The sequence below is a fragment of the Theropithecus gelada genome, chromosome 16, assembly GCF_003255815.1.
Source record: "Theropithecus gelada isolate Dixy chromosome 16, Tgel_1.0, whole genome shotgun sequence".
Lineage (NCBI taxonomy): Eukaryota > Metazoa > Chordata > Mammalia > Primates > Cercopithecidae > Theropithecus > Theropithecus gelada.
The window spans coordinates 68,182,812-68,199,641 of record NC_037684.1 but is presented as its reverse complement, the minus strand read 5'-3'; the positions used below and the strand labels follow the sequence as shown (position 1 = coordinate 68,199,641).

Below are 16,830 nucleotides of genomic sequence, written 5' to 3'. Positions count from 1 at the left end.
GGATGAGTAAAATAACTGCTTTATTTTTTGTTTATTTGCTAGCACTGTAACATTTTTAAAACGACTGTTCCACTAATTGTCAGGTGAGCAGGGCTTTATGAGCTGATCTGAGAAAACAATCATCAAGATAGAAAGAGTTTTTGTTCGAAGGTTCTACTTACAAATAGATTTGGAATGCAGCTTTTACCTTATATTGTGAAATTTGGGGCTGACTTTCACCCTAGCTGACTTTTATGATTCTAATGTCCTCAAGTGGACTGTGAACTTGCCAAAAGTATCCCGGTCCTGAACGTTTTGTGTGCCCCCTGTATAGTGGAGTGCTAGGACATGCTAAATACATAGGGAGTATTTGTGGCTTGCTATGAGTGATGTGAAAGTGCCAAGAAAGTATTAGGACTTCTTCTGATGCTCGGGTCCAGGTACAACTTTGAATCCCCTTTAATAGGAAACCAGTATTTCTCCACTTCGTTACGTTTCAGGGAGTGGGGGGCGGGTGATGTAAAGGGATGGGTTGGGAGTAACATCCACCTAGCCACACGAAAAGGACAAGCTGCACAGCCCACATAAGAAGCATGTGAGCAGCTGTTCAAGGGATCATGCAGGATGGAAGCAGAACAAAAGATATCCGTGAGTCATTGGCACAAGCTGTGTAGCTTTGGGGCCCAGTAACAAGGTGCAAGGTAGGATCTGGGAAAGGGAAACTTCCCTGACTGCTCTTATGAAGTTTGACCCTGGAGTGGGGAGATCAGAGACGAAATTTTTTTTTTTTTTTCTATCTCCCAGGTTTCACAGCTTTAAGGATTGCTAGGAGACAGCCTGCAGGGAAGAGGGCTAGTGTTCCCATGGAGGACTGCATTCAGAGGAGACGTGCTGCCCCCGGGTGGTCTGGAGGGCAGTGGGCAGCAATGCAGGGCAGTGTGGAAGGACACGGGTATGGAGGTTTCACACCTGGTGCTCAGAGGGTGGTGGGGGTGAGTGTGCAGGAGGACACTAGAGGATGTGAATTATGACCGTGACGTCTTCCCATTAGTGCCCAGAGGCTGATGTGATCGGGAGAAATTCAGGCCATACGTACTTTCAGCTGGCTCAGGTAGGGCCTCCAAGTCCCATCCAGGAGGCTCTGCCGATATTTCTTTGTGAAGAAGCCAAGGTAGGAAATGAAAGCCGTTATCAGTAAAATGTCTCCACATAACATCCTTTCCTGCTGTTTGAAGTTCTGCACGGCTTCTGCCCACCTCACGTTTTCAGAAGCGAGTCCTCCAACCTACCATTTCAAAAGCCAGAGAGGAGAGGAGGCGTGTTACACAGCAGGTCATAGAGTCATGATTCCATCATGGAGAGCACCCACTGCACGCTTCATAGCGGGAAGAGGCAGAACATCACTTATATGGCCCTTTCCATCAATGGGGATTTGTGCTGCCTGCAGCAAAGCTTTCAGTACACAAGCCCCATTCTGTGTCATGCATCGTATGAGCCATAGAAAGATGACAGGTTTGACTCTGCTTTATGTGTGGAGACTGATACCACTCAATCAAAGGGTTGTTGAGAGGATGAAATATAATCATGTATGATTATTATTTAGCACAATACTTGGTCTGTGGAACATGTTAGAAAATTAGCCACTTCTTTCTCCTTTCCAAATGATGGGGAAATGAACATAAACAAAATCAAGTCCATGCACCATAAATAATTCACAGCGGGTGAGGAGACAGATGTGCTAACTGAGACACAGAGAAGCATGGTAAGGTCATGGGTGTGTACAAAGTCCTGACCCCCTAGCTCTCTTTGGGTTGGTATAGTCTCCCTGCGAGAAGACTCATCCTTTCTACAGACGACTGTTAGTGGTATGGCGGAGCTTTGCTTCTGCGTTAGGACTCACCCTTTATTTTTTCTTTGAATGATAACATCATAGAACATCAGAGTCTGGACAGACCTTAGAGATTTGCCAACCCAATCATTCCCACGCATGTTTTCAGATTCCACAAAGGCCAGAAAGTCCAAGTAGCTGACCAGAATCTCTAGGTTGGTAGAGACAGGGGTGACTTCAGAGCCTGAACATCCTGACTTCTAGAGCAGAGTGCCACACTGCCTCCCAGGAGCACTGACTCAGAAAGTGCTCCAGCCAGGCAGAGAAGGCTGCGCTAAGTTCGGAAACCCAGCAGGGAGCTGAATGGAAGGCAGGCCAGCTAGGAGATCTGGAGGACTTCTTGCACACTGGCAAGAGTTGCTGTCTCTACACTGAACTGTTCAGCTAAACTGACCATCTCAAAGCCACACAGAAGCTGGTCCAGTGACAATTGCACAGACACACATTTGGGTATGGCTGGTCTTCATTACATCACAGCTCTGTTCAGTGATGGCTATGACTCACTGCTCCCCAGATTAAAACATCTGGCTCTGCTGTGTAATTCAATGGTGGCTGGAATAAATGTAAAGAGGTGTGGACTGTACTTCCCTCCACTGGTGAGGAGGGTGCTGTAAAGTCTCTAGCTTGAAAAGAAATCACATCCATTTGACTCAGCTTTTCAGAGTCTTAGCTGATATACGGCATGAGAAATACAAGCCTTGGGGGATTTAAAAAGGCCGCAAATTCTTTGACATTCTTGTCATTAAGAGTTGCTGTCTGTGCTCTCTGCCCTTTAATCTGTGACTGCTTTGACCTATAGAGTACAGTGGAAGTGCTATTGTGCCAGTTTTCACTCCCAAGTCTTCAGATATTGGGACTTTCCACTTCCTGCCTCTTGGGACACTTGCCCTTGATGTCCTGAGTTACTATGCAAGACGTCTGACTACCCTGCTAGAGAGAGTGTGTGGAGAGGCCCTGAGGCTCCATAGGAAGGGAGAGAGGCCCAGCTGCATCCTCCCTTCCAACCATCCCTGCCAAGATGCTCAGCATGTGAAGGAAGTTGTCTTGGGGCCTCTAGCCCAGCCACTAGCTGAATGGACCGAGTGACCCCAGTCATGACCATATGCAGCAGAAAACCTGGCCAGCTGAGCCCTGCCCTCAACAAACTTGTGAGATATTGTGAAATGGTTATTGTGCAAAACCACCAAGTTTTGGAGTAATTTATTATGCAGAAACAAACACTCATAACACAAGCACCGCTGCCCTGACCTGCAGATTTGATTTCCCAGGAAGGCTGGAGCATGTGTGTATATGTGTGTGTGTGTTTTCTGAAATACTCAGGGTCAACAGGTCTCATTCTTTTCTGTTTCTATCTTAGTTCCTAATCTTGGCCACACCCTTATAATGAAATGTTACATAGAAAGGAACATCACAGTTTGCCTATAAAATGCTAGCTTTGTTTTGTAATGTTTCCTCTGGTCAATACACATGAATATAAGCGTGTTCACATTTTGCATGAGCTGCCTGACAGATCCAGTGCTCCCATCCTCTCAACCATGTCTATAAGAAAACTCCTTTGACCAGATCAGGGTTTATGCATTCACATTTTCCTCAGGACTCAATTCCTGCATTTCAGCACATTTTAATACTTCCCTCCAAGTCAAAGCGCTGCTGTGCTGTGCTCATCTATCTTGCACCTCCGCGGCACTTGACAAGCCTGCTCATATAATTACAGCTCGGGCTGCTGTGCCTTACACTCACCAGGCGGTTGGCGAGGGAGATGGTGCTTGCGGTCACTTCGGCTTCTTGCTGACATTTGAGTTTCTCTGCTGTTGCTTTCTCAAACCTGGCTGTGAGCTTTGCCAGGTTTTCATTAAGGTGCTGTTTAGGAAGGAACACAAGGACCATCAGTCATTTTAGCCCATGTCACTGCCAGTGCTCCTTAGATGAGGGTTCACATGGAGTTGGTTCTGAAGGAAGCACTCTGCGGGGGCATTCCTAAGGGACCAGAGAAAGCAGGGCAGAGAGGGAAATGAAGGCACATTCGGGGAAGATCTCAGGCAGGGTCCTAGTGTGGACTTCATCTTGATCCTGCAGTGGGAGGGTGGAGTGGACATCCAGAGATGTCCTGCCCCAAGATGAGAGAGCTGAGCTTCATACCCCACCACCGCGGTCATCGATCGAGGTATTGAAAGCTACGAGGTGTGAGGGATGTGGATAGGGGGAAGGGTGCATAAATTCTGCCTCTGCTTGAGTTGGAGAAAAATGGGTTCCAGCAGCCTGACAAAATGGTGCAGGTGCTGCTATTAGAAGCAAGAACACATCAAAACTGGGGTTAGCATGAAAAAGGTCAACAGCAACCCATGTGGGCCAGGGAGGACCACTGCCAGTACCTGCTGCAGCTAGTCTGGGGCTGGGTTGTCTGGAATCTAAGTCCTCCACTGGCTCTAAGGTCCTAGAGTACAAGGTAATTTTTACTTAACCTCATCTAGTCTCTTCCATTAACACAATGTATGAGAATATAAAAAAGACACAATTTCAAGTTTTAAAAAATGTGTTAAGAATTTAAAATTGAAGCATGTAGCTTTTATTGTCCTCTGAGTACACATTTTTATGCACAAGGATACAGGGACACACAGCAGATACCTCCAAATACATCTCAGGTCTGTGCAATAACTGGGGTTCAGGCTGCTTTGTTGGTCATTACTAAGACACAAGAGAAATCAATGTAGGGCCAAGTTTAAACATCCAAGCAGTTTAAAAAGCAGGTGGTGAGCCATCCAATTAAGGATGGCAGACTGGCCATGCTCATTTACCTCCTATACTTCCCAAGACTTCTCTAAAATGATTATGAAGCAATTAAAACAGTCATAAGCCCATTACACCAAGCAAATGGGTGAGGGCCATTTGGAGGGTGAGGGCCATTTGGAGGGTGAGGGAGTCCAACAGATTTATGGAGGACCACACTGATGAAGGAGTAGAGACCGCTGGAGCAGGGCAGAGGACACAACAACTTAGAGTTAGCTGTTGCTCACCAAAGTGGAAACTGATCAGCCCACAGAGCCCTATACAAACTGGAGATCTCAGAAATGTCAGGTGTGACTAAAGGGGAAGACGAAAATAGGAGGATTAATTGGAAGCCTATTGACTCTTGCCCTCAAATCTCCATCCACATGCACAGTCTACAATGCCACCAGTCACCTATGTCACCGCGTAAGAAAGTCAATAGAGGCAGAAAATAAGGGTGCCACATCCTGGCATAACTCATCAGATCTTGAAAACAAACTCTACCAGTCAACCAGCTCTGCCCTTGCCTGCAGACCTAGAATTAGCTTTTGATCACTACTCTTGTAAACATGAAAGGACAAGAAGAAATTTAATGCAGGCTTAGATTAAGTTAAACAAGATGAAAAAAATGACCTAGGAAAAAGAGGCAGAATTTTGGTAACAATAAAAACAGCAACTACAACAACAAAGTTAAAACTTTCACAGTTTCTCGGAGAGATTCAAGATGACTCATCCACAAAACAAGAACAGGACGTTATTAAAAGGAAGAGGGAATAACAACAACAACAAAAAAAACTCTTGTGGAAATCACTATTGTTGTGAACATAAAAAATAACAAAATCAAGGGAAAGGTTAAAAGATGAATTTGAGGAAATTTCCTAAAAAGTACAAGAAAACAAACAGCAACAAAAAGATGGGAGAACACAGAGGACTGATGTAGGAGGTCCAACGTCTGACAGAGATGCATTTCAGAAAATAAGAGTAAACAGTAAACAGAAGGGAATTTACCAAATAAATAATACAAAATAATTTTCTAGAGCTGAAGAAAATAAATCTTTACATGCCAAACACAATATAAAAAAAGAATGACAGCTAAGCACATCAGTGTAAAGTTTCACACACCAAGAACCAAAAAGAAAAGATTAGAAGACTTCAAGGAAAGGGGGAAAACAGTGCATCCACAAAAGAACAGGACCTTGACTGCCCATGAGACTTCTCACCAGACAAAAGCATAAAACATTCAGTGTTCTGGCAGGGTGTGGTGGCTCACGCCTGTAATCCCAGCACTTTGGGAGGCCAAGGTGGGCAGATCACCTGAGGTCGGGAGTTCGAGACCAGGCTGACTAACAAGGAAAAACCTCGTCTCTACTAAAAATACAAAATTAGCCAGTTATGGGGGCACACGCCTGTAATCCCAGTTACTTGGGAGACTGAGGCAGGAGAATTGCTTGAACCTGGGAGGCGGAGGTTGCAGTGAGCAGAGAGTGTGCCATTGCACTCCAGCCTGGGCAACAAGAATGAAACTCTGTCTCAAAAAAAAAAAAAACACACAAACCAACAACAACAAAATTCAGTGTTCTATGCACAAAAAATTAGCAACTCAGAATTCAATACTTTGCAAAACTGTTCAGTTTATGAATAAAACGAAGACATTTCTAGACTATAACAATGCAGAAAATTTGCCTCTTCGTTAACATTTCTGAGAACGTTCTTTGAGAATGAGCCGTAGCAGAATAAGAGAGAGAAAGGTTGTGGCAGCAAAGAAGGACAAACAAAGAATACTTAATTGAATGGAGAGTTAAAAAATAATGGATGCTATGCAAAAGGATCTAATGCAAGAGAAAGAGAGAATAAAGAAAAGTAGACACTCTGGGGAGTGGGGGTGAAGAGATTGTGTAAAAAAAAGAAAATGTAATTCTAGGTCTGTTATGAACAATATAGACACGTTCACAGAACAGAAATGGAATTGTTGCTTTTTTAACTTTGCAGATCAGTCTATGGACAGAGCATGGGTCACTTAATTTTGGTTACAGAAGAGAATGTATTTTCAGTTTTGGTGATTACAAAGCAAAAGTAATGATAAGCAGTAATAACAAAAGTTGGGAAGTAGAAGGAAGGGAGCTAAAGGCAGGGTAAGAGCGTCATCTTGTGATATGGTTTGGATCTCTGTCCCCTCCAAATCTCAGGTTGAAATGTGATCCCCAGTGTTGGAGGTGGGGCCTGGTGGGAGGTGATTGGATCATGGGCGCAGGTCTTTCATGAATGGTTGAGCATCATTCCCTTGCTGGTAAATGAGTTCTTGCTCAGTTAGTTCAGAGGAGATCTGGTTGTTTAAAAGAGTCTGGGACCTCCCTCTTCCCTCTCTTGCTCCGGTTCTTGCCATATGACATGCTGACTCCCCATTGCCTTCCACCATGATTATAAGCTTCCCGAGGCCTCGCCAGAAGCCGGCACCATGCTTCTTGTAAAGCCTGCAGAACTGTGAGCCGATTAAACTTCTTTTCTTTACGAATTACCCAGCCTCAGGTATTTCTTTTTTTTTTTTTTTGAGATGGAGTTTCACTCTCGTTGCCCAGGCTGGAGTGCCGTGGCGCTATCTCGGCTCACTGCAGCCTTCCTCCCAAGCGATTCTCCTGCCTCAGTCTCCTGAGTAACTGGGATTACAGGCATGTGCCACCACGCCCGTGTATTTTTAGTAGAGACGGGGTTTCTCCGTGTTGGTCAGGCTGGTCTTGAACTTCCAATCTCAGGTGATCCGCCCAACTCAGCCTCAGGTAGTTTTTCATGGTAATGCAAGAATAGACTAACACATCTTGAAAGCTGAGAGCTCCAAGGGAGCTGCCTCTATGTGATAGAACAGGAAATAAAGGTTACATCAACTATCAGGCTGGCACAAAAAGAACTGCATTTTTTTTTTTTGAGATGGAGTCTTGCTCTTGTTGTTCAGGCTGGAGTGCAATGGTGTGATCTCAGCTCACTGCAACCTCTGCCTCCTGGGTTCAAACAATTCTCCTGACTCAGCCTCCCAAGTAGCTGGGATTACAGGAGCCCACCACCATGCCTGGCTAATTTTGTATTTTTAGTAGAGACGAGGTTTCACCATGTTGACCAGGGTGGTCTCAAACTCCTGACCTCAGGTGATCCACCTGCCTCGGCCTCCCAAAGTGCTGGGATTACAGGCATGAGCCACCATGCCCAGCTGTAACTGCAGTTTTTGCCATTGCTTTTTTTTTTTTTTTTTTTTTTTTTTTTTGAGATAGGGTTTCGCTGTTGCTGCCCAGGCTGGGGTGCAATGTTACGACCTCGGTTCACTGCAACCTCCGCCTCCTGGGTTCAAGTGATTTTCCTGCCTCAGCCTCCCAAATAGCTGGGAATACAGGCGTGCAACACCATGCCTGACTAATTTTGTATTTTTAGTGGAGACTGGGTTTCATCATGTTGGTCAGGCTGGTCTGGAACTCCTGACCTCAAGTGATCCACCCACCTCGGCCTCCCAAAGTGCTGGGATTACAGGCGTGAGGCACCGCGCCGGCCATTAAAGTAATGGCATTACTTGTGCCATTAAAAGTAATGGCAAAAACCACAATTACTTTTGTGCTAACCTAATAAAACTGGTTATCATAAGTACATTGAGAAGACATGGAAATGAACAACTTCTAGCCCCAGCTAGCTGGCAGAAAGTCAACTGTCTCAATAAGATTCATCAAGCAATAGATACCAGCATAACACATGGACAGAAGTCAGAAATTCAAGGGATCAGGAAGTGGGAAGATAATGGAAACTTGTCAGATGAGTCTAGTGTTGAAAAAAATAGGAGTTGGTGGGGATTATGACAAAATGAGCAAAATCGTGTGAATGGGAAGCCATTACTTAATTCCAGGGTCAATTAATGACGTATGAGAATCTTTTGATTATTTTTAAACTGGCCTAAAATAAGATTTTTACGTAAAAGTACCTGCTGTTTTAAATATTGGCAATTAATTAGATCATCTGCAAATAGACTGCGTGGGCCAACTGGAACACAGTTGAGCTGCTAGGTAGCAGGCTGTCATGTGATCTCAAGCACCAGAAAGAGATATAAGGGGATTCTTGTTTCTCATCAGAAGCCTTTCTCTACTATTTGATATTTCACTGTGTGTGATTATATGCTCAAGGAAAGGGCCCTCCTTGTTCTTACTATTATTTTTATAAATCATAACATTAATATATCTTCACTATAGAACAAAAGAAAATATAGATGAGACAAAACAACCATCCAAAATTCATCACCCAGGGATAACCACCACAGTTAACATTTTTACGTATTTCCGTTCTGTATTAGGCTGTTCTTGCATTGCTATAAAGAAATACCTGAGACTGGGTAATTTATGAAAAAAGAGGTTTCATGGGCTTATGATTCTGCAGGCTGTATAGGAGGCATAGTGCTGGTATCCTCCTCTGGGGAGGCCTCAGGGAGCTTTTACTCATGGTGGAAGGCAAAGCAGGAGCAGGCACATCACGTGGCCAGAGTAGGAGCAAGAGGGAGTTGGTGGGGCAGGTGCCACGTACTTTTAAATGACCAGATATCACAAGAACTCACTCACTGTCATAAAGACAGTACCAAGCTATGAAGGAAACTCCTGACGACACAAAGGCGTCCCACCAGGCCTCATCTCTGGCACTGGGGATTACAATACAATGCGAGATTTGGGCAGGAACAAATATCCAAACTATATCATGTCCTACATACAGTAATCAAACTGAAATCTGTCTTGAAATATGCTTTTCCCCCCACTTTCTGTATTATGAATATAAAATTCTTTACTTGGAATTATCCTAAAATCCGAAAAGTAAGACTTGGGTGTGTGTATGTGAGATTGGACTAGGCTGGGAATGGCCTCATAGCATATAGAAAGAATCTTCTTGCCCTGGGTGGGTCTCCAGGTTAGGGATGGGTGTTAACCCATCTCCCATGCTATTAGCAGGAAGTGCTCACATTCCTGGGATGTTGACGGGAATGTGTCTAAGTGGAGGATGGAGAGGATGTTGTTAAAAGCAAGAATACATTTTTTTTTTTCAGAAAATATTTTGGCAGAAAAGAAGTGCCTTCCAAAGGTAGCCAAGGATTTTTAAAATATTCTTATTGCTTCCGCAGGTTGAGTGGGCCCATCATGTGAATGTTGGCTACTGAAAAGGTATAAACATTTTGAAAACATTCTCTTTGCACCAACTGTTCCTTTGGTTAAAATAACTTGAGTCAAGAGTCTTTGAAAATGCGGTTCTTGTTATGCTTTTCTGGAAGAGACTGAAAAATATAAAAATTATTGGGAAATCTTTTCCTCCCAACAAGCAGGAATATGGGCTGGACATGGTGGCTCATACCTGTAATCTGCCTGTAATCCTAGCTCTTTGGGAGGCCATGGCAAGAAGTTCACTTGAGGCCAGGAGTTCAAGACCAGCCTGGGCAACATAGCAAGACCCCTTCTTTAAAAAAAAAAAAAATTCAGGAGTGGGGATGTGACGGTGTCTTGCATGTGATATTCTTTGAAGGGAGCCATTGTTATGGTGATTATCATCTGTTTTAAGTAAACTAGTCCATGAACATGTGAATTATGAAACAAGCATATTGAGAGGAGGTGAGTTGCTTTGCCAAAGTATCTTTTTTTGTTTGTTTGTTTGAGATGGGATCTCGCTCTGTCACCCAGGCTGGAGTGCAGTGGCCTGATCTCAGCCCACTGCAAGCTCTGCCTCCCGGGTTCATGCTGTTCTCCTGCCTCAGCCTCCGTAAAAGCTGGGACTACAGGCGCCCGCCACCACGCCTGGCTAATTTTTTTTTTTTTTGTATTTTTGTATTTTTAGTAGAGACAGGGTTTCACCATGTTAGCCAGGATGGTCTCGATCTCCTGACCTTGTGATCCGCCTGCCTCAGCCTCCCAAAGTGCTGAGATTACAGGCGTGAGCCACCGCGCCCGGCCCAAAGTATCTTTTTAAATAGAGAGATTGGTCTCAAGGATCTTTGATCTAGAGCTTTTTCCTAGAGATTTTAATCTAACGGTCAATAAACCCATGTCGCATGAGGCATATGGCATGTCTACAATCCTACCTTTCACAACTTGTAAAATCCTCCTTACCCTCATGACAAATTTGTAGCAAGAATCTTATGTGCCTAGAATGCACACATAGAAATTAAAGATCCAGAACATTTTTTGGATTGAACTTGATCACAGCCGTGGTTGAGTCCATGCATGAGGTTGGATGTGCATGTGGTAGACGGCATATGCTGTCGAATGGAGCAGTAGTGGTTGAACAGTTAAAGTCACGCTCTCAGTAGTGGTGGCGGCTCCTGCTGCTCCCTTCATCACGGGCTGGGCTCTAGTCTCATGATTTATACACATCACATCCTTTAATCCTCACAATAGTCAATGAAGCAGGTACTATTACTGTGTCCATTCTTAAGCTTTGGGCATTTTGGAAACCTTTCTAAAGATCACACGATCAGTCAATATCACAGCTTGGATTGGAACTAAGGTATGTGGAAGGATGGATTTTTAGCTGCTATACTATCCTCCAGGATTCTGATTTCTACCTGTTACTTTATTAGTACAAATTTTTATGGGAAAGGTGAAGTTCAAGGGTATGAAAGTAAGTAATTCAAGGTCTAAGCTGATGGAACTTTAAAATATTTTGAGCCTTAAGGTAACGTGATTAGAGGTCTGGAGTCATAGCACAGGCAGCTATAACAGAGGCAGTTGTAACCTTTGTTTCTGTGATTATAGATTGGCCTTTTTCCTTACCTACATTGTTTTGTAAAACATTCTGAATGACTAAAGGGAAGACTCCTTCCAGCTTCATTGCTAATCTTTGTTGTAGATTAACCTCCCTCTTACCTTTCTCACACAAAGACTCCCCTAAGATGGAAGGTTAAATACACTCTTGTAAATCGAAAAGGAAATGAAACAAGCTGTACAGAAAACTGTAATTAATTAAATTGTTGTAACTCATAAACCAGCCTGTTATAGAAAATGTTATAATCCTACTAAATTGCTTTGTTTTCTGCCTATATAAGGAACACCTTAACTTTTTACTTTGGAGCACTCACTCTCTCTCTTTGGAGTTCATGTTTTCCGAATGGCCATTCCCAGTTTTTCACTTAAATCAACTCTTTAAAGCTGGATTCTGGGGCTGGGCTCAGTGGCTCATATCTGTAATCCCAGCACTTTGGGAGGCTGAGGCGGGAGGATCACCTGAGCCCAGGAGTTCAAGACCAACCTGGGCAACATTGGGAGACCCTGCCTCTATAGATTTAAAAAAAAAAAAAAATGGATTCTGATCCTTTCAATTATTTCATGTTTACTAGGAAAATCTCCCCAAATAGGTGTGATTCCAAGATCGCCATCCCCATCTCCAAATCCTGGGGGAAGCAGACATAATAACAATATCTACATGAGTTTATAAAAGCTAATGACCTCACAGTTTTATATTTATGGACAAAGGGCCACCCACTAAGTCACAGTATATAACTTGCTTTAAAGAACTTCCACAAAACAATGCAGATCGCTGACACATTTCCACACATCCATGCTACTGAGAGTGAGACAGGTAGATAGTTGGCTAGAACTGAAAGGAATAGGTTAAAAAGGTGAAGTAAGGTGGCTAAAACCTACATTTCCAAGGAGAAATAGAGAAGGTCTCAAAATTTTAACCTTTTGTTCTTTACCGTCGAATGTGCAAAAAATATTAAATTCATTGGGGGTCAATAAATTGACAGTGGGCTCCATGAATATGATTCCTCTACTATACACATCCATCTGTCATCTTTTCTTTCCTCAGCAGAAAAGGAGAAAACCTTTTAGGCCCACAGCTTGTGAGCCAGGGGTCCGGTGGAACTGTCTTGTGTGGCCTATACAGTGTTTCAGAAAGAAATGTAAAAAGTTGCCTCTACTGAAAAATGAGATTTTTGCATGAAAATGTGGTGTTCCCACTTCTCTTTAAAAACCAGAATGTTAGGTGTTAGGTGGTGACCGAAGGGTGTTGTTTGCATTGGAGGCGGACTAGTAGGGTGAGGGGCTCTGGGGTCACTCACAGCGATCTTGGCTTTGATGGCGGCCAGCTTCTCCTGGGCAGCTGTGAGGTCCGCGGTGGCTTTGCTCAGCGCCTGGCGCTTGGGTTCCACGTCACAGAACACCTCATAAAACCTCACAATATTGATAATCCAAGAGCAGAGGCCTGCAGCCGCATAGGATTTGGTGGCCACAAACTCGGGATTGAACTCGGGGTCTTGCAGGTACGGCCTGATGGCTTTGAGGCAGTTCTCGTGAATGTTCTCTTTGTTGAAGTTTATTAGCGAGTCCAGGAAGCCATCCACTTTGGCCATGGTGACCTTAGCAGCCTTCCAGCTCCGGTCCTTGGGCACCCTACCCCCGGGGGCCATCAGCACCATCACCGCGGAGCTGACATTGCTGACGGCCAGAGGCGGAGAGCCAAATGACTTCAACTCTGTCAGATTGGTCTGGGAAAAGAGAAGGAGGTCGTTAGGGGAACATGAATGGGCTTTCTTTGTCCTCTGCCACTGATGGAGTTAGCTTGTGGAGTGATCAGTTTGAAAGGGCTGCTTTGAAGCCTGCAGCAACCCTCTGAATTTTAAATATCATGACTCATCAAAAGGAAGCCAAAGCTACTCCCCAGTGGCTTTAGACTTCTCTGAATGGTTAGCCAAGACTCAGCTATGTTCTTTCAGCACTTTAACTGACTCGCAGCCCATTAGAAACACACAATTATTTCACATTCAACTGAGAAATATAAGGATGCCGACATACTCTGAAATATGCAGCATGCTATGAATAAAAGATAAGGTTATTATAAATTAATTTCCATCTCGGATTGAAGAGAATAGAACTGTAACCCAAGTAATTTTTTTTTTCCTTAATTAAACTGCTTTGTTCCATGAACTTGTTCTAACTACACTTGACTGTCCTGATAGCAAAACAGCATTTTCTGCCAAGAAATAATTCAGACAGAAAGCAAGGCACAACCTGTGAGTCAGCTGCTCTGCCTGGTCCTGGGTTTGTCCTTTGCCCAGAATTTCGCTTGTTCCAGAAAGATGTGACTGAAAGAGTTGATCGTGGCAAATCACTTAAACCTTCCAGACCTTGCCACCTTCATCTGTAAATTGGGGGCAGGAGAACTCACTACTCTGTACATAAAATGGTGTCATAAATGCATATGAAGTTGATTTCAGGCCTGCTATGACATTCAATGAGAAGCCTACAACCAGGTGTAGGGAATTCTAATTTTCTGTTGCTTGCGCATCCGTTTTGAATATAGGTTTAACTTTCTCATACCAGAAGCAGGGCTCAGTTACCCTGGACACAGTTTCCAGTTCTACACCACACCCAAATGGCTCAAGCCAGTAGCCAGAGTATTTGGATCTCTCCTGCCTAGCAGACGGGGCTCCCTGCTTTCCTGCCACCATTCAGGCATTTGCCGAAAACCCAAAGTGACCCACATCCTACTTTCTTATATATACTTATACATTAACATAAGATATATCTTATATTAAATATGAAAAATATATTTCTTATATATACTTTTTAATATATATACATCCTTTCTTTTATATGTATACACACACTTTCATATATATATAATATATATACACTTTCTTATACATATTTCTTATATATACCGCCGGCTGCCATGCGCTTCTCTTTCTCTCTGCCTCACTCTTCATTCCTACCTCTCGTGACCCAGGGTCAGAGCACTACCCTCCCAACGCACTGCGTTCTCCCTGCCCAGGATCTGTAAGTAAAAATCTTTGAATGTGTTTCCCATTGTGGTGGTGTACTGCATTTGCGCCTTCCATCTGAAGAGTGAGGGGGCTGCTCTAGGCTGGGTTTTCTCCGGGTGCTAGACCGAGCTTCCAGCTCAGAGTGATGGTCAGGCAGGCATAAACTGGACATGGATTGGACAAGAGCCACAAGGGGATCTGCCCACATAAACAACTTTGCCATGTGAGGGACCCCCTGGCCATGGGTCAGAGGGCTAAGCATTAGGCTGTCTGCCAGGTGAAAGAAATATCGGTGAAAGACGCACTGCAGACTCCCACGTCCCGCTCCCTATCACTTCCCATGAGGGCAGTGAAGCCCCAGTGTAGCTGGAGGCTCCTAAAATGCTGTGAAACCATTTGCTTATGGTGCTGACTTTGTCAGTGGGGGGAAATCTTGATGTCAAAAATTAGATCCTTGTGCCAAATTAATTTGAGGTGCTCTTGATCCACAAACAAAGGGAATTATTTCTAGCTCTGAATGGAAGTACTGTGGCAGATGCTTCATTCACTCTTGCAATGGCTGTCACATTTGGTTACAACACACCTGTGAGGGCAGGGAGGAGGGCAGCACAGATGTGAGAGGGATATCAGCACATCTGTCATCACGGCCCCCTGAGGTGACAGAGGGCAAAGTGAGAAAATACAAATGTAACCAAAGAAAGCCACGATTTTAAAACAGCCTGAGTTAAGCAATGTACAGAGACGAAAATGAATTTTATAACCCAGATACATCACTGTCAATGTTTCCATGTACAGTAACTCCTTCCAGTCTTTTTCATATTCATATATATCTATAAATTAATCATGACGCTTTTGGTTTTAGTGACAGAAACCCTAGATGAAGTACAGAGGGGGATTTTCTCACTCAAGTATCTGGTGAGGGCAGGCGCGGAGCTGGCAGTATGAGGAGTGGAATCCCATTCTGAACGTTGTCGGCAGGGCTCCGTGGACTTTCTCTTTCTTCCCTGTCTCCCTGTGTGTGGGTTGCTTTTTTACACCCTAGTTTCTTCATGTTGGAAGGCACATGTTCTAACTCTCTGGCCGTGGCCCATTTTCTCCTTTTCTCACTAGGCTGTAGCCGTGATCACCTTCTTTCAGTGTATTGACTTGCCAAGCTCATTGCTACCTCAGGTCCCCGCCTGGAACACTTCCTCCTAAGCCATTTGCGTGGCTGACACCTCTGCATCCATCCAGATCTCAATTCTGGCCGGGCCTGGTGGCTTATGCCTGTAGTCCCAGTACTTTGGGAGACTGAGGCAGGGGGATCACCTGAGGTCAGGAGTTCGAGATCAGCCTGGCCAATATGGTGAAAACCCCATCTGTACTAAAAATACAAAGATTAGCTGGGTGTGACGGTAGGCGCCTGTAACCCCAGCTACTCTGAGGCAGGAGGCTGAGGCAGGAGAATCATTTGAACTCGGGAGGCGGAGGTTGCAGTGAGCCAAGATCATGCCATTGCACTCCAGCCTGGGTGACAAGAATGAAACTCCATCTCAAAAAACAACAACAACAACAACAACAACAAAACCTCAATTCAAATGACCCCCACCCTGTAAGACTCTACCTACCAACCTCCCCTTCTTAATCATTTCCCATCCTAGAGCCATGATTATTTCCTTCAGAGAAACTGAAACGATTTTCAGTTTTTCCTTGTTGACTTACTATATCCCTCCTCTTCATGAGAGCAGGGACCCCCATTTATCCTGTTAACCATGGAAGCCCCAGTGCCTAGAACATAAGAAATTATGTAGTAAATGCTTGTCAAAATATGTGTTGAGTGATTGGATGGAAAGACAAAGGAAAGAGACTTTTTCTCCAATGCAAGTCAAAATTTTAAAAAGCCCTGGGTAAAGATCTTGTTTGGTTAAGCATGGGCCCTCAAGCCGATTCGCATGGAAGCAGGCAGATATAGCAGTGTGGCGCTAATAGAAACACAAGACTGGAAGAAACTTTTTTTATTTTTATTTTTTAATTTTTGAGATGATTGAGTCTCACACTGTCACCCAGGCTGGAGTGCAGTGGCGTGATCTCGGCTCACTGCAACCTCCACCCCCCAGGTTCAGGCAATTCTCCTGCCTCAGCCTCCTGAGTAGTTGGGATTACAGGCACCTGCCACCACACCTGGCTAGTTTTTGTACAGTGGTAGAGACAGGGTTTCACTATGTTGGTCAGGCTGATCTTGAACTCCTGAGCTCAACTGATCCACCCACGTGGGCCTCCCAAAGTGCTGGGATTACAGGAGTGAGCCAATTCCCAGCCTGGGAAAAACACTTCTCAGAAGGCAGAAATTATTAGGCACAGGCGCCCTGGGCTCCACTCCACTTCTGTCTTAGGACTATTGCTCTAGCCGTGTGGCTGCTCTTCCCCAAATAGCTGCCTGATGCATTTGTTC

At 44.3% G+C, this 16,830-nt stretch overlaps 1 protein-coding gene across 1 annotated transcript in view; it reads right to left on the bottom strand.

The window, feature by feature from the left end:
- DNAH9 (dynein axonemal heavy chain 9) overlaps nt 1-16,830 on the bottom strand; it is a 376,337-nt gene that overhangs the window by 96,596 nt on the left and 262,911 nt on the right. Inside the window, exons 50-52 of the mRNA XM_025361667.1 lie at nt 12,696-13,121; nt 3,608-3,727; nt 1,076-1,264 (exon numbers count right to left, since the gene is read on the bottom strand). Of these exons, the coding sequence (XP_025217452.1) occupies nt 1,076-1,264; nt 3,608-3,727; nt 12,696-13,121 (735 nt within the window). The remainder of the gene's footprint in view (nt 1-1,075; nt 1,265-3,607; nt 3,728-12,695; nt 13,122-16,830) is intronic.